This window comes from Mustela nigripes, chromosome 3, assembly GCF_022355385.1.
Source record: "Mustela nigripes isolate SB6536 chromosome 3, MUSNIG.SB6536, whole genome shotgun sequence".
NCBI lineage: Eukaryota > Metazoa > Chordata > Mammalia > Carnivora > Mustelidae > Mustela > Mustela nigripes.
Genome location: NC_081559.1, coordinates 132,697,785 through 132,717,064, shown reverse-complemented (window position 1 = coordinate 132,717,064; position 19,280 = coordinate 132,697,785). Strand labels below are relative to the sequence as shown.

Genomic DNA, 19,280 nt, shown 5'->3' with positions numbered 1-19,280 from the left:
GTACAATTGCTGGATCATAAGGTAGCTTTTTAACTTCTTGAGGAAACTCCATACTGTTTTCCAGAATGGCTGCACCAGCTTGCATACCCACCAACAGTGTAAGAGGATGTACTTTTCTCTGCATCCTCATCAACATTTGTTGTTTTCTGACTGACTAATTTTAGCCATTCTGACTGGTATGAGGTAATATCTCAAGTGTGGTTTGGATTTGTATTTCTCTAATGCTGAGTGATGTTGAACATTTTTTTTCATGTGTCTGTTGGCCATTTGTATGTCATCCTCAGAGATATGAGAGCTATGTCTGTTCATGTCTCCTGCCCATTTCTTCTGTCCATTTATTTGGTTTTTGAAAAGTTCCTTACAGATTCGAATTTGCGAAGTTCTTTATAGATCTTGGATACAAGCTCTTTATCTGATACGTCACTTGCAAATATCTTTTCCCAGTCTGTAGGTTACCTTTTATTCACTGTTTCCTTTGCTGTGCAAAAGATTTTTATCTTGATGAAGTCCTAATAACTTTTTTTGTTTGTTTTTGTTTCTCTTGCCTTTGAGATGTGTCCTGAAAGAAGTTGCTGGAGCCAGTCACAGAGGTTGCTGCTTATGTTCTCTTCTAGGATCTTGAGGGATTCCTGTCTCACATTTAGGTCTTTCATCCATTTTGAGTCTGTTTTAGTGTATGGTGTAAAAAAAATTGTCCAGTTTCATTCTTCTACATGTGGCTGTCCAATTTTCTCAGCACCGTTTATTGAAAAGACTGTTCTTTTTCCATTGGATATTCTTTCCCGCTTTGTCAAAGATTAGTTGACCATAAAGTTAAGGGTCCATATCCATTTCTGGGTTCTCCATTGTGTTCCATTAATCTATGTATCTGTCTTTGTGTCAGTACCCCTTACTGTCTTGATGATTTAGCTTTGTAATAGAGCTTGAAGCCCAGGATTGTGATGCCACCAGCTTTGGTTTTCTTTTTCAGCATTCCTCTGACTATTTGGGGTCTCTTCTGGTTCCAAACAGTTGAGCTTTTACTTGAGGGTTAAAATGAACTTTTCTCACATAATTTCTCAGAGATAAGAAGTTATAAAGTGGGAATAATAATGCCTGCCTCTAGAGTACTAAGGATCAAAAAAAGGTTGTGGAAAGGTTATGTAAATTATTGGGTTCTAGTCCAGATGTCAATCCATTCATAATTTCCACCTTGGTGATTATCATGATTCAAAATTTAAAATATTCGGAAAAAGCCTAAGGAAAGAGTCATGCATAATTATTTGGCAAATTTTAAACAACCTAGAGAATCATGATGATGAAATGTTTTCTCGCTGGATTCTGATTTGATTGTAGGTTGCACTACATACAGCTCTGCTTCATCAGAAGCAGGCAGATCTGGGAGATTTGAAACTCCCACTGTGACCTGACGCCCAGATACATGGTGAACGTGTCACAATTAGTTGAGAAGCCAGGGGGCGCAATGGAGGCTTTTGCTAATTCTCAAAATGGGATTTATTATGATATGCTACCTTCAGTTCTGGGGCAAGAGACATAAAAGGAAAATGGTTGTGTGTTTATAGATTTCATTGGCTTTATTTTAGAGGGCCCAGAAACAGAGGGCAATAAAAGTTTGTGAACTGAATTTATAAAACTTGAAAAATTGTCCTTTAAATTGGAAAAGAAAGAAGCGATCTTATTTCTATCCTACCCTCTCCCTGTCTTCCCCATAGAATTAAGTGTATCTCAGCTCATCTCCACTGACCCAAATAAATTGATCCCTCTAAGAGGATGGCCAGTTTTATTACAAACACCAGTATAAACATTTTGCTTGCTCAATTTTTGCATAGATTCAAGCAGATTCTAAAATTCTAAATATAAGATAATTTTTTTAATTCTTAAAAAATATCAAGAAGTATTTTCTCTAAAGGTTAGTTATGGATGGCTTGGTGGGTCAGCTCAGTCTTGGTAGAGATTATTAGGCCATAGATTTTAAGATGGCTTTGGTTTAGTGCTTCTCTACTGTGTATTTATGTCCTCACTAACAGTGATGTTCATACTGCTTGTAAATTACCTAATTTTTATTTTTTTTTAAGATTTTATTTATTTATTTGACAGAGAGAGATTACAAGTAGGCAGAGAGGCAGGCAGAGAGAGAGAGGAGGAAGCAGGCTCCCTGCTGAGCAGAGAGCCCGATGCGGGACTCCATCCCAGGACCCTGAGATCATGACCTGAGCCGAAGGCAGTGGCTTAACCCACTGAGCCACCCAGGCGCCCCCTAATTTTTATTTTAAGTGCCTTCTGGACATATGGATTGTCAAGAGAAAACTATATCGAGAGATAAAGATAAAAATTAAACCAGATAATCTCTAAGTCATTTTTCCTACTTAGAAAAATAAACAAAAACTATTTCTTCCTATGTAAGTACAAATCTTAGTGATATTTAACACAAAAAGATAATTTGCTTAAACTGAAATAACCGTTTTTCTACACTCTGTTATCATTTGTTTGTTGGGGCACTTTTTTTTTTCTTTGCTTCTTGATTCCTGGCTTCTTTTCTCTATAAATTTCTTTTATATTCTAGAAGAGGAAAATCAGTCTTATGAAGGAATTTTAGACAAAAATAGTAAGTCATATCACAATTACTAAAGTCCTTAAAGTTATGTCTGGAAAAAATATGGCAGAAAAACAAAATCTCCATGGCTTTTAATTTTCTTGCCTAAAAAGCATAATAGCCTGAACTGATACATTTTTCACAAATTAAGATTTCTGGTTACTATATATAGCATTTAATTAGACTAGTTATTAATGCTAATTTATTTTTCTTACAGAAATCCCTCTCTATATTGAATATCAGCAATAATAATATTGATGACATAAGAGACTTAGAAATACTGGAGAATCTTAATCAGCTCATAGCAGTTGACAACCAACTTCTGCATGTGAAGGTAGTGTAAAGAAAAAATAATTTTAAAGTATTTACATGAAATTGTGAATTAAAAGTAATTATTTTTCTAAATATCTATAAAATTTATTACTTTAAAAACTATTCTAGGGACGCCTGGGTGGCTCAGTTGGTTGGACGACTGCCTTCGGCTCAGGTCATGATCCTGGAGTCCCGGGATCGAGTCCCGCATAGGACTCCCAGCTCCATGGGGAGTCTGCTTCTCTCTCTGACCTTCTCCTCGTTCATGCTCTCTCTCACTGTCTCTCTCTCAAAGTAAATAAATAAAATCTTAAAAAAAAACTATTCTAGATTAACTCTAAAACTAGGATATGAATCTCAGCTTCTTACTGTATTTGCACAATTCTGTCCTCTTACGGGTTTTTCTCTTCCATACCCCTATGCCTCCACTCCTCACCAACAGAAAGAGGTTTCTCTGAGAAGGAAATATGTGCTTTTCCTCTCTGCATTATTTTTCCATCAAATGTTTCCCTCTGGAGATCAGATTTCTTACCACTTAACTCTGATCTCCCAATGACTGAATTTCTAGTAACTATGATTAGATCTGAACTCTCTCCTGGCTGCTGCTCCTTGAGCAAGTATCTGGATCTTGAACTTATTCTAATTTGTGCCAGCTGTATTTATGATATGTTATATCTTATCATACCATATTCATTCAATTATTTATTCATTCAAATATGTACTGAGCACCTACATGTCTGTCAGACACTGTAGTATTCTATGTAGTTCAGAGGAAAGAAGGATAAAGTCCTGGGGCTCAAAAAATCCACAGTCAGCAAGTAACAGAACAACATTGTGATTCTGTTTTCATAAGTTTCGTGGTAGCACCAACTCAGCCTGGGGCTAGAAAAGGCTTCCTGGAAACAGTCATCTGTAAGCTGAGCCACTGCCATGACCTCAGTTTCTGGTATGGCAATAGGGTGGGCTGGGTATAATTTCTTTACCTGAAGCCATAGGGGCAATGAAGGGCTTTCTCCCCCCATAAACAGAGCTCTTGTTTTCAAAACTACTTCCAGACATCTATCCAATGACCTTAAATAAGTTTCTCCTGACTTGTTTCCAAATTCAGACCTATTACGGGGCTAGTCCCATAACTACTATAAGCAGTAGATAATTATGAAAATATTACACATATTATACTACAACTAAATTCCCCAAAATACCTAAAATGTCACTGAATAATCAGGATGGATATTCAAAATAAAAATAAGGAATAAATAAATATAAATAGATAAATAAGATAAAATAAAATAAAAATAAGGAATGCTTCCAATAAGGAAGCATGACTCAGTTAATTGTTGCATCTTACAACAATTAAGAAGGATGTAAGAAGTTCATGGGATAAAGTCTACATTCAAAAATATTTTAAGTTTTAGACTGCTCTTCTAGATCCCCCTCCAACTGGGCATTTTGTATTCATCAAAATTATTTAATTTTTCGATGAATTTAAAGTATTTGTATGAATATGATTTTGTGGTAGATCAACAGCCTTATATGAAATACACTACACATGCATATGATCCTAATCAAAGTGACAGAGCCTGGAGTCTAAGTTTTTATTAAGTAGAGAAGATTTGTGCTGTGTGTAACATTCCTTATTTATCACATGGAAAATAGAAACAGAGCAGCCAGTTATAGAAACTCACTTTTCCTGGGGAGAGAAAAGTGGAGAATTCTAGTCTCCCAAATTGTCATCAATTTTAAGTACAGTTTAAGTATTTTTCCCAAATGTTTTTGTAAGCCAGGTTTTTACATGCAATGCTTGGTAATGAGTGGTAAATGTATTTTAAACGATCTGATTAGTTGTTAATTATAATTACTACCAAGATTCATTTCAGTTATTGTCATTATCCTTAAAGCCTTATGCTATTATGTTTTTAAAAAAGATTTTATTTATTTATTGAGAGAGAGAGAGCACGAGCACACTGAGAGGGAGAAGGGGTAGCTGAAGTGGGAGAGAGAGAAGCTCAAGAAGATGTAGCGCTGAGCATGGAGCCTGAGATTGTGACCTGAGCCAAAATCAAGGTTTGGATGCTTAATCAACTGAGCCACTCAGGAGTTCCTCTGTTATGCTTTTAACTCTGAACAGAAAATGAAAGTCCAGTAACAGGACAAAAATGCTAGGCTCCAAATGATTCCAAAGGAAGTTTTTCTGAATGACATTAAGACCAATCTATTTCAACTACAGTGATTCTTAAGCTATGTTACTAATGCATAATCAGGAAAAATGTGTAACCAAAATAAATACTTTCATTACTATTGATTATTCAGCCCAATGATAAAAGTCTAAATAAACAAATCCTTATATTTTAAGACTGAAGTCAATGTTACCTCCTCTGTGTAGTTCTCCCTGAACCCATCCCCATCAAGTTAACCTATTAAAAATATTTATAATATTATATGTGCCAGGCAGTGCTCTATGTTTTCCGAAAACATTCTAGGCGCCAAGGATACCATGATCAAGACAGACAGCATCTCTACCCTCAAGGAGCTTACATTAAAATGAAACGGGAGGGAACAGTCAGAAAATAAATAAGCAGAGAAGATCATGAAAAGGGCTATGAAGAAATTAAATAGGATGACATAATGGAAAGGGGGTCAGTAGATATTTTAAATCAGTTTATGAAAAAAATTCCTCTGAGGAAATGACACTTATGCTGAGACCTGAAGAGTGATAAAGAATAAACTGTGCAAAGAGCTAAGAAAAGAACATACCAAGCATAGGGAACAGAATATTTAAAAATTCTGAGTATCCGAGGAACAAAAAAGAGGCCAGTTTACTGTGATAAGCATCTCTGTGCCTAGCTCAGTCTCTAACACAGTGTAAGTACTCAATAAATAATTGTTGAATGAGTGAAGAGGCAACAGTTAAACGTGAGATTATGATAGGGGTCAGATCATAAAGATCTTTTAAGCCATAGTCGTGAATTTTATTCTAAATGTAATAGAAAGTCACTAAAAGGATTATATTTTTAGAAGATTATCAGTTATGTGATGAATAGGTTGCAAGGGGGCGCCTGGATGGTGCAACTGCCGTTGGCTCAGGTCATGATCCTGGGATCCTAGGATGGAGTCCCTGGAGCCTTGCACTGGGCTCCCTGCTCAGTGGGGAGTCTGCTTCTTCCCCTGCTCATGCTCTCTTTCACTTGCTCATTCTCTAGTTCAAATAAATAAATAAAATATTTTTTAAAATAAAAATTAAAAAAAAAAAAGAATGTATTGCAAGAATAACAGTGGGACGCCTGGGTGGCTCAGTTGGCTAAGCAGCTGCCTTCGGCTCAGGTCATGATCCCAGCGTCCTGGGATCGAGTCCCACATCGGGCTCCTTGCTCCGCAGGGAGACTGCTTCTCCCTCTGACTCTGCCTTCCACTCTGTCTGACTGTGCTCGCTCTCGCTCGCTCTCTCTCTGACAAATAAATAAATAAAATCTTTAAAAAAAAAAAAAAGAATAACAGCAAAGACATCTGTTGGGAGACTACTGCAAAGGTTAAGAAAAGATGGTTGCTTGGAGATGAAAAGAAGTGGATGGATTAGAGGTATATATTTTTTTTATTGACCCTATGGAACTTGTTGAGTAGGATGCACAAGAATAAAGGAAAGAGAAGAATCAAGGATGAATCATTGTTTTTTTGCATGAGGATCTGGGGAGACATGGTAGCCTTTACAAATTGGGAAGTACAAGGGATGGAATAAAAGACTTCCTTGTATTGAAATGTCTACTGGACACTGAAATTGACAGACCAAGTAGACATTTGGAATTCAAGGGAGAAGATAGGAAAGTTTGAGAGTCAACAGTACTAACAGGATATTTAAAGCTATGACTCTGGGTGAAAGACAGTAGGAATAGAGAATAGATTCCAATATTTAGAGATCATTTAGATGAAAAGGCACTAGGAGAAGTTAATGATGTAGAAGAAAACAAGAAAAAGAAGCTTCAAGAAAGAGGGAATGGCTCCTTGCATTTGACGCTGTTGAGTGGCTGACATGAGGGCAGATAATACGTTGACAGAAATCTACTGGATTTGGCAATAGTGAGATTATACCTGGTCAAGTATCATGGTTGGGTTTTGTTTCGTTTCGTTTTGTTTTCATATTTCAGAAATGGAGTACTTTAACAGGGCTTTGCACTTTTTTCTTCTAACCAAAGCCACATGAACCTCTTAGAAATTTCTTTCCATGTTATGGCTTGAAGAACTTGAGGTTTTTCATGAAATACTTCTTCATACCTGAAATTTCAATATACAACAGGACAAAAATGCTAGACTTGAAATAAAATGAGATGAAGGAAGAAAAAATTAAAAAGATTACCTGGACAGACTACCTTAAAATTAAAGTTCCCAGGGACAGGTTTAATTTGTGAAGAAGTTCAACCAGAGAGAGATTGTGGTTGGAAAATCACAGCAGAATTTAAAATAAGAAGAAATTAAATATTCAATACAAAGCTTAAATGACAAAACTGTATGTCTCCAAGAAAGAACAAAAGAGAAAAAATGGAAAATAAGCAAGTAAAAAAGAAATTTAAAAAATTAATTCAGGAGATCCAACATATGACAAATAAGAATACAAGAATCAGAAAATAGGGGGGGAAAGAAATAAAATTATATTTAAAAATAATATAATGGGCTATGATGTATAAACCAAAACAAGAATCATCTCTCTCTCTCTCTCTCTCTCTCTCACACACACACACACACACACACACACGCACACACACCAGAAAGCCAGATAAAATATGTGAAACAACTTTTTCAGTCACTAGACTAGAAGTGCGCAGGACTGTGGACCCTAAGAGAAAGAAAACAAACAAGGTGAGCTCTCTAATTATCCCAGCTTTCTGCCTGAAGGCACTTTCCAGACCACAACTGCAGGGAGGGCAACAGCAAACAAGTGCCATGAAAATGTAAATCATAACGGCAGAAAAATCACTCAAGAAAAAACATCTGAAAATGACATGGAGGATGGAATTAGAAGACAGAACTTTTAAAAAGCTGTTATAAATATGGTCTAGAATTTAAAGCATGAACACAAACAGAAGAGAAATGAAAGATGCAAAGAAAAAAGTAGCTTTTGAAACTGAAAAATGGATCTATAATGAAAAATTAATTGGATGGCATTCAAAGTAGATTAGACATTAGAGAGGGCAATTGTTATGATGAGCACTGGGTATTGTATGTAAGTGCCGAATCACTGAATTCTACTTCAGAAATCAATATTGCACTGTATGTTCACTAACTAAAATTTAAATTTAAAAAGTAGATTGAATATTACAGAAGAAATTATCAGTGAACTTAAATCTATAGCATTAGAATTACTGAAGCTTAAAGGTACAGAAAATAAAAACACTAAAAAATGAACAGAGCCTCAATGGCTTGTGGAATATAACAAGCATTCAAACATGTATGTACAAGGAGTCCTTGGAGGAATAGGGGCATGCTGGGGACTAAATGTTTGTGTCCCTTTAAAATTCATAAATTGAAACCTATCCCCCAGGTGATGGTATTTGAAGGTAAGGCCTTTGGGAAATAATTAGGTCTTGAGGCTGGAGACCTCATGAATAGGATTAGAGTCTTGTTAAGAAGAGAAGGGACTACAACTTTCTCTCTTAGCCATGTGAGGATATAAAGAGAATACAGGCATATACAAACCAGGGAGAATGCTCTCACAGGATCACAGTATCTGCCACCACTTTGATCTTGGACTCCCCAGCCTCCAGAATTGTGAGAAATCAATGCTTTTTGCTTAAGCCATCCAGTCTATGGTATCCTATTGTAACAGCCCAAATGAAGGAGGAAGCAGAAAATAGCTTTGAAGGAATAGTGGCTTCAAAGTACACAGAATAGTCAAAACTTTTTTGGGAAAACAAAACCAAACAAACAAAAAAACCAAGTTGAAGGATTCACACTTTCCTATTTCAAAACTTACTACAGATCTGTAGTAACTAAGGCAGTGTGGCATTGTCATAAGTATGAGACTGGGAATCCAGAAATAAACCTTCAAAAAAATAAAAGAAATGAACCTTCACATTTATGTCAACTGATTTTTGACAAGGACACCCAAGACACAGCCCAATGGGCAGAGAATAGTTTTTTCAACAAATAATGCTGAGATATTTGGATAGCTGCATATAAAAGAATCAAGTTGGATTCCTTCTATAACATAAAAATATATTTAAAATTGGTCAAAGATTTAAATATGAGTTAAAACTACAAAACTCTGAGGAAAACATTGGGATAAATCTTTATGACTTGGTATCAGACAAAACCTTCTTAAATACAACATTAAATGCATAACAAAAAAGATAAATTAGACTTCAACAAAATTAAAAACTTTTGTACTTCAAAGAATACCACAAAGAAAGTGAAAAAAGCCACCCAACAGACTGGGGGAAAATATTTGCAAGAACTATAACTGATAACAGACTTGTGTCCAAAATATATTTCAAAAACTCTCATAACTCAATAATAAAAAGACAAACCAATTTATAAATGGGCAGAGAATTTGAATAGATATTCTACAAAGAAGATATAGAAGTGGATAATCTGCACATGAGAAGATACTGGGCATCATTAGTTCATTAGGGAAATGTAAATCAAAATCACAATTATACACCATACCTGATAAGATAGCTATAATTTTTAAAAAACGGATAATAACAAGTGTTGACAATATTGTGGAGAAATGGGGTGCCTATGTGGCTTACTCATTTAACTGTCTGACTCTTGGTTTCAGCTCAGGTAGTGATCTCAGGGTCCTGGGCTCAAACCCCATGTTGGGATCTGCACTCAGCATGGAGTCTGTCTCCAACCCCTACCCCTCTTGTCACTTGCCCGTTCATATGCACATGCGTGTTCTCACTCTCTCTCAAATAAATAAATAAAATCTTTAAAAAGATTGTTAATTTTTTAAAAGAAAAATAATAACCACAGATCATGGGTTAATGACATGTAAAAGTAAAATAACAATAGCTAAAATGACAGGGAGGGAGGAAATGGCAGTGTACTAAGGTTACATATGAAATGATGTCATTATTTGAAGAAAGACTGTGCTTATTTAAGGATGATTGTTCTAAACACTAAAGCAACCATTAAAATAACAAAGATGTTTGCAACTAGTAAGTCAGTAATAGAAAATGAGAGGCAAAAATAGGGGGGAGCAAGAAAAAAAGGAAAACTGAGCAGATAAGACAAATAGCAAGATGATACTTTGAACTCAGTAATATTGGTAATTATATTAAATATAAATAACTAAACATTCCAATTAAAAGGTAGAGATGGTAAGACTGGATTTTGAAAATCCAATCATGTGCTCTCTGCAAGAAAACACTTTAAAGATAAATATATATACAGGTTAAAAGTAAAATTACAGGGAAATATATACACAAATAATAAAATTAGCTGAAGTAACTATATTAATATAAGATAGAACAGATTTCAGGATAAGAAATATTACAGAGAGAGATCAGGAAATTTTATGATTAAAAAGTGCCAAATCATTAAGAAAACGTAACACTCCTCAAAAGATGTGTAGCTAATAAAAGAGCTTTAAAATGCAGAAAGCAAAATTTGGCAGAAGAGAAGCAGATAAATACATAATTAAAACAGAGATTTCAACATTCTCTCTAAGTAGCTGGTAAATCAGTAAGGATATAAAAGATAGGTAAAACACAGTCAGCTGAATTAATCTAATTGACTCTCTCAGATCACTCTACCTAAGAACAGAAGTTGTAATATTCACCAAAATAGTCCATTATGCTAAGCCATAAAGCAAGCTTCAAAAAGTTTAAGGAACTGAAATTTTAGAGAGTACGTTATTTAATCACAATGGAATTAAATTAGGAATAAAGGAAAGAGCTTAAAATCTCCAAGTACTTCAAGATTTTAAAACGCACCTTTATTTTTAAAAGATTTTATTTATTTATTAGAGAGAGAGAGAGAAAGAAAGCAGGGTAAGGAACAAAGGGAGAGGGACAAGCAAACACTGCACTGAGCACAGAGCTCAACACGGGGCTCAATCTCAGGACCCTAAGATCATGATCTGAGCTGAAACAAGAGTTAGACACAACCAACTGAGCTACCCAGGCACCCCTGAAAACGCATTTTTAAATGTGGGACAAAGAAAAATATCACAAGGAAAATTAGAAAATATTTCAACTGAGTGAAAATGAAAAAAAATTGAAAATCTGTGGGATGCAGTAGCATACTGCTTAGAGGGAAATTTATAGCTTTGAATGTTACAAAAGAGGGAAAATTATCTAACTTAACGACTTCAAGAAGCAAGAAAAGTAAATACCAATTCAGTTCAAAAGAAGGAAATAATAATGGTAACAGCTGAAATCAATATAGAATTATAGACTCACTACAGAAAAATCAATCAAACCAAAAGCTGACTCTTTAAAAATAAAAAGTAATCAATTCCAGGTGAGTTGATAAGAAAACAAAGAGAGAAGACACTACCAATATCAGAAATGAAAAATGCATTGCTATGGTTAAAAAGATAATAAAGGAATGGTGTAATGAACTTTATGCCAATAAAGTTGACAGCTTAGGTAAAATGTAAATTCCCTGAAATACACAAATTAGAAGAAACAGAAATTCTATATAGCTCTGCATCTTTTTTTTTTTTTTAGCTCTGCATCTTTTAAATAAATACTTCTAAACATTTCCACAAAGAAAACTCCAAACTCAGATGGCTTTGTTGATACACTCTATCATACACTTAAGAACCAAATTATACCAATCCTCCACAAACTCCTTTAGAAAACAGATAAGCAGGAAATACTTCTCAACTCATATTATCAGGCTGACGTTATCCTCCTATTCCCAACTTTACAAGGAAAGAAAATACAATGAATGAAATAAATGAAAACAATATCTTTCATGAACACAGAAACACAAGTCCTTGCCAAAATATTAACAAATAAAACCCACCAATATATAAAAAGATAATCCATAATGATCAAGTGAGATTTATCCCAAGAATGAAAGATTGGTTTGATATTGGTTTGACAAAAATCAATATAATTTGGGATGCCTGGATGGCTCAGTCAGTTAAGTGCCGGCCTTCTGCTCAGATCATGATCCCAGGGTTCCAAGACTGAGGTGCACATCAGGCTCTTTGCTCAACAGGGAGCCTGCTTCTCCCTCTTCCTCTGCCTTTTTCTTTGCTCATGCTCTCTCTCTCTCTCTCTGACAAATAAAATCTTAAAAAGAATCAATGTAATTCACCAAACAAAATAAAGGAGAAATATGATAATCTCAACAGAGGAACAAATACATTTTTAAAAATTCAACACCCATTTTGGTCTTTTTAAAAATTCTCAGCAAAGAATAAATTGAAGGGAACTTAACATGATAATTGGCATTCATGTAAAATCTATAAATAGCATCATACCTAACTATGAAAGAATAAATGCTTTCCTCCTTGAGACTGAGAATAAAGCAAGGATGTTTGCTCTACTTTATAGCAGAAGTCCTGGCCATGCAATACTGTTTTTTTACTGAAAAAACAGTAAGTTTGGAAAGGAAAAAAAAATATCTTTACCTGCAAACTACATGATTTGACAAATAAGGAATCATAAAAAGTCTACAAAAGCTATTAGATCTTATAGAATAAACTTAGCAATGCCACAGGAAACAAGGTCAACATGCAAAAATCATTTTTCACACACTAGCATTAAACAACTGGAAAATGATTGTTTTAAAAATGCCATCGACCATTCATGTCAAAAAACATGAAATACATAATGATAAACTTAAAATATGTGCAATATAAAAACTAAAAAAGGAACGCCTGGGTGGCTCAGTTGGTTAAGCAGCTGCCTTCGGCTCAGGTCATGATCCCAGCGTCCTGGGATGGAGTCCCACATCGGGCTCCTTGCTCCGCAGGGAGCCTGCTTCTCCCTCTGACTCTTCCTTCCACTCTGTCTGCCTGTGCTCGCTCTCACTCACTCTCTCTCTGACAAATAAATAAAAAATTAAAAAAAAAAAAAACTAAAAAATACTGTTGGAATAAATTAATGAAGAACTAAGTAAATGGAGAGAAATACCATTTTTCATGGATTGGAAGACTATATTCTTAAGATGCTAATTATTTTTAAATTAATCTATACATTCAACATAATCCCAATCATAATCCCCGCAAAATTTTTTAAAGAAATTGACAAGCTGAGGGCTCCTGGGTGGCTCAGTGGGTTAAAGCCTCTGCCTTCAGCTCAGGTCATGATCCCAGAGTCCTGTGATTGAGCCCCGCATCAGGCTTTCTGGTCAGCAGGGAGCCTACTTCCACCTCTGTCTGTCTCTCTCTGCCTACTTGTGATCTCTGCCTGTCAAATAAATAATAAATAAAAATCTAAAAAAAAAAAAAAAGCTAAAAAGAAAAGAAATTGACAATCTGATTCTAAAATTTATATGATAATGCAAAGGACCTAAAATATTGAAATAATATTGGTAGAAAGAATGATGTTGAAGAACTCTTTCTACCTGATTTCACTACTTTATTGCTACAATAATCAAGACAGTGCATTAGTGACATAGGATGGACACAGATCAAGATTTATATAGAAATCACATGTGTTCAACTGATTTTCTTACACAGGTTCCAAGATAATTCAATGAGAAGGATTAACTTTTCAATAAATGCTGGTGGAACCACTGGATATCAAAATAGAAAAAGTGAACCTTCACCCTTTATATTGTATACAAAATTCACTCAAAGTAGATCATATCTAAATTTAACTGCTGGGCGCCTGGGTGACTCAGTGGGTTAGGCCACTGCCTTCGGCTCAGGTCATGATCTCAGGGTCCTGGGATCGAGGCCCGCATCGGGCTCTCTGCTCAGCAGGGAGCCTGCTTCCTCCTCTCTCTCTGCCTGCCTCTCTGCCTGCTTGTGATTTCTCTCTGTCAAATAAATAAATAAAATCTTTAAAAAATAAATAAATAAATAAATTTAACTGCTAAGATATAAAACCGTTAGATAAAAAAAAAAACACATAGATTAGACAAAGTTCTTTAAAGAACTCAAACACAAAGAATACAAAAAGCAAGACCCATAAAAAACCTTAAACTGGACTTCATCAAAATCTATTTTTTTAAAAAAACTTCCATTCTTTGAAAGACATTAATGAAATGGTAAACCACAGATGGAGAGAAAATATTAGCTATCATACATGTCATGAGCAATTGTTATCCAGAATATATAAAGAACTTTTGAAATTCTATGATAAGAAGATGAGCAATACATTTTAAAATGGGCTAAAGATTATAACAAAGTTTATAAAGGAACATATACTAATGGTAAATTAATACAAGAAAAGATGCTGAGATCATCATTCATCAGGAAAAAGTAAATTTCAACCAAAGTGTGATTCAACTACAATGGCTAAAATTAAAGACACTGAAATCTCATTTTTTTTAGTTTTTATTTAAATTTTAATTAACATGCAGTGCAATATTGGTTTCAGAAGCAGATTCAGTGATTCATCACTTTAAACACCCAGTGTTCATCACAAAAGTGTCCTTTTTAATACAGATCACTCTTCTAGCCCATCACCTACCCAACTCATTACATCAACCCTCAGTTTGTACTCTATCATTAAGAGTCTCTTACAGGGTGATGGGCATTAAGGAGGGCACTTTATGTAATGAGTACTGGCTATTATATGCAATTGATTAACCACTAAATTCTACCTCTGAAACTAAAAAAAGGGGGGGGGAGTGTTTCCTTCTCTCCTTTTTTCCCCCTTCCCATATGTTTGTCTACTTTGTTTCTTAAATTCCACATGAGTGAAAGCATACGGTATTTGTCTTTCTCTTACTTTGCTTAGCATAATACACTCTAGCTCCATCCATGTTTTGCAAATGGCAAGATTTTATTCTTTTTTATTGAATTGAGTCATATTCTATTGTATATAAATATATACCACATCTTCCTTATCCATTAATACCAATTTTTGTGGGTTTTTTCATTTTTTAAATTCAATTAATTAACATATAATGTATTATTAGTTTCAGAGGTAGAGGTCGGTGATTCATCAGTCTTTTTTTTTTTTTTTAAGATTTTATTTATTTATTTGACAGAGAGAGAGATCACAAATAGGCAGAGAGACAGAGAGAGAGATGAGGAGAAGCAGGCTCCCTGCTGAGCAGAGAGCCCTATGCGGGACTCGATCCCAGGCCCCTGGGATCATGACCTGAGCCGAAGGTAGAGGCTTAACCCACTGAGCCACCCAGGCGCCCCTCATCAGTCTTATATAATACCCAGTGATCATTACATCACATGCCCTCCTTAATGTCAACCATCCAGTTACCCCATTCCCTCACCCCCCCTTCCAGAAACTCTCAGTTTGTTTCCAATGATTGAGTCTCTTATAGTTTATTTCCCTCTCTGATTTCATCTTTTATTTTTTCTCTCTTGCCCTATGATCCTGTTTTGTTTCTTAAATTCCACATATGAGGAAATCATATGATAATTGTTTCTCTGATTGACTTATTCTGTTTAGTGTAATACCCTCCAGTTCCATCCACATCATTGCAAATGTCAAGATTTCAATTTTTGATGGCTAAGTAGTATTCCATTGTATATATGTATCACATATTCTTTATTCATCTGTTGATGGACATCTGGACTCTTTCCATAGTTTGGCTATTGTGAACATTGCTGCTATAAACATTGGGATGCAGGTATCCCTTTGGATCACTACATTTGAATCTTTGAGTTAAATACCTAGTAGTGCAATTGCTGGGTCATAAGGTAGCTCTATTTTTAACTTCTTGAGGAAACTCCATACTCTTTTTCTGAGTAGCTACACCAGCTTCCATTCCCACTAACAGTGTAGGAGTGTTCCCCTTTCTCTGCATCCTCACCAACATCTTCATTTCCTGGGTGGTTAATTGTAGCCATTGTGACTGGTATGAAGTGGTATCTCAATGTGGTTTGGATTTGTATTTCCTTGATGCCAAGTGACGCTGAGCATTATTTTTCATGTGTCTCTTGGCCATTTGTATATCTTCTTTGGAGATATGTCAGTTAATGTCTTCTGCGCATTTCTTTATTGGATTACTTATTCTTTGGGTGTTGAGTTTGATAAGTTCTTTATTGATTTTGGATACTAGCCCTTTATCTGATATCTCACTGCATTCTGTCCATTGTCTTTGGTTATGTTGACTGTTTCCTTTGCTGTGCAGAAGCTTTTTATTTTGATGAAGTCCCAATAGTTCACCTTTTGTCTTTGCTTCTCTTGCCTTTGAGATGTGTCTAGCAAGAAGTTGCTGCAGCCAAAATCACAGGGGCTGCTGCATGTGTTCTCTTCTTCATTCCATCTTACATTTAGGTCTTTCATCCATTTTGAGTCTATTTTTTGGTATGATGTAATAAAATTGTCCAGCTTCATTCTTCTACATGTGGCTGTCCAATTTTCTCAACACCATTTGTTGAAGGCACATTTTCCATTAGATATTCTTTCCTGCCTTGTCCAAAATTAGTTGAGCATAGAGTTCAGGGTCTATTTCTGGGCTCTCTATTCTATTCCATTGATCTACATGTCTGTTATTCTGCCAGTACTATACCATCTTGATGATTACAGCTTTGTAACAGAGCTTGAAGTCCAGGACTGTGATGCCACCAGCTTTGGTTTTCTTTCTCAACATTTCTGTGGCTATCTGGGGTCTTTTCTGGTTCCATACAAATTTTAGGATTCTTTGTCCCAGCTCTGTGGAAAAAAAAGTTGATGGTATTTTGATAGGGATTGCATTGAAAGTATAGACTGTTCTAAGTAGCATGGACATTTTAAAGATATTTGTTCTTCCAATCCATGAGCATTGAACATCTTTCCATTTCTTTGTGTTAGTCTCCCATTTCTTTCATGAGTGTTCTGTAGTTTTTCAAGTACAAATACTTTTCCTCTTTAATTAGTTTTTTTTCCTAGGTATCTTGTGAGTTTTAGTACAATTGTTAATGGGATTGACTCATTAATTTCTCTCTCTCCTGTCTTATTGTTAATGTATGAAATACAACTGATTTCTGAGCATTGATTTTATATCCTGCCATGTGGCATTGCTACATACATTCCTGTATGAGTTCTAACATTTTGGAGTGGAGTCTTTTGGGTTTTTCATGGAGAATATGTCATCTGCAAAGAGTGGACATTTGACTTTGCCAATTTAGATGGACTTATTTCTTTTTGTTGTCTGATTGCTGAGGCTAGGACTTCTAGTACTATGTTGAACAACAGTGGTGGCAGCGGACATCCCTGCCATGTTCCTGACCTTAGCGGAAAAGCTCTCAATTTTTCCCCATTGAGAATGACATTTGCTGTGGTCTTTTGACATATGGCTTTTATAATACTGAAGGCACATACTCTCTATCCCTACACTCTGAAGAGTTTTGATCAAAATAGGATACTGTACTTGGTCAAAAGCTCTTTGTGCATCTATTGAGAGATCATATGGCTCTCATCCTTTCTTTTATTAATATAGTGTATCACATTGATTAATTTGTGGAGGCTAAACCACCCTTGCAGCCCAGGAATTAAATCCCACTTGGTCATGATGAATACTCCTCTTAATGGATTGCTGGAACCCCTTGACTAGGATTTTGGTAAGAATTTTGGCATCCATGATTATCAGGGATATTGGTCTGTAATTCTCATTTTTTGTGAGGTCTTTTGTTTTGGGATCAAGGCAATGTTGGCTTTATAGAGTTTGGAAGTTCTCCTTCCATTTCTATTTTTTGAAATGTTTCAGAAGAATATTTATTCTTTTTTAAATGTTTGGTAGAATTCCCCCTGGGAAAGCCTGGTCTCTTGTTTGTTGGGAGATTTTTGATTACTGCTTTAATTTCCTTGCTGGTTATGGGTCTGTTCAGGTTTTCTATTTCTTTTTCATTTGGTTTTGAGTTTATAGGTCCTTAGGAAAGCATCCATTTCTTTCAGATTGCCTCATTTTTTAGCATATAGTTGCTCATAATATGTTCTTATAACTGCTTGTATTTCTTTGGTGCTGGTCATGATCTGTCCTCTTTCATTCATGATTTTATTTATTTGGGTCCTTTCTCTTTTCTTTTTGATAAGTCTGGTTAGGGGTTTATTAATCTTATTAATTCTTTCAAAGAACCAGCTCTTAGTTTCCTTGATCTGTTTTACTATTGTTTTAGTTTCCATTTCATTGATATCTGCTCTGATCTTTATTAATTTTCTCCTCCTGCTTGGTTTAGGCCTTATTTGCTGTTCTTTCTCTAGCTCCTTTAAGTGTAAGGTTAGATTGTGTATTTGAGATCTTACTTGTTTCTTGAGAAAGGCTTGTATTGTTATATTATTCCATCTTTGGACTGCCTTTCTGCATTCCAAAGGTTTTGAACAGTCGTGTTTTCATTTTCATTTGTTTCCACGAACTCTTTAAATTCTTCTTCAAGGGGCGCCTGGGTGGCTCAGTGGGTTTAGCTGCTGCCTTCAGCTCAGGTCATGATCTCAGGGTCCTGGGATCGAGCCCCGCATCGGGCTCTTTGCTCAGCGGGGAGCCTGCTTCCTCCTCTCTCTCTGCCTGCCTCTCTGCCTACTTGTGATCTGTCAAATAAATAAATAAAATTCTTTAAAATAAATAAATAAATAAATAAATTCTTCTTCAATTTCCTGGTTGACCCATTCATTCTTTAGTATGATGCTCTTTAGCCTCCATGTATTTGAGTTCTTTCCAAATTCCTCTTGTGATTGAGTTCCAGTTTCAAAGCACTGTGGTCTAAAAATATGCAGGGAATGATCTCAATCTTTTGGCACTGGTTGAGATTTGATTGGAGACCTAATATGTGATATAGTCTAGAGAATGTTCCAAGTGGACTTGAGAAGAATGTGTATTCTTCTGCTTTAGAATGGAATATATCTGAATATATCTGTGAAGTCCATCTGATCCAATGTGTCATTCAGGGCCCTTGTTTCCTTTCCATTCTGCTTAGATGATCTGTTCAGTGCAGTGAAGGAGGTGTTACAATCCCCTACTACTATTGTATTGTTATCAATGTATTTCTTTAGTTTTGTTACTAATTGGCTTATATAACTGGCTGCTCCCATGTTAGGGTCATAACTATTTACAATTGTTAGATCTCCTTGCTGGATAGATGCTTTAATTATGATATAGTGTCCTTCCTCATCTTTTGGTTTAAAACCTAATTAGTTTGATAAAAGGGATTGGCCACCAATGCTTTCTTTTGATGTCCATTAGCATAATAAATGGTTTCCCACCTTCTTAATTTCAATCTGAAGGTGTCTTTGTGTCTAAAATGAGTCTCTTGCATACAACATATCGATGGGTCTTGCTTTCTTATTCAATCTCATATCCTATGTCTTTT

The 19,280-nt window shown here is 35.5% G+C and overlaps 1 protein-coding gene across 1 annotated transcript in view; it reads left to right on the top strand.

The window, feature by feature from the left end:
* Positions 1–19,280, top strand: part of PPP1R42 (protein phosphatase 1 regulatory subunit 42) — a 51,430-nt gene that overhangs the window by 11,898 nt on the left and 20,252 nt on the right. Inside the window, exon 5 of the mRNA XM_059394670.1 lies at positions 2,811–2,927. Within this exon, the coding sequence (XP_059250653.1) occupies positions 2,811–2,927 (117 nt within the window). The remainder of the gene's footprint in view (positions 1–2,810; positions 2,928–19,280) is intronic.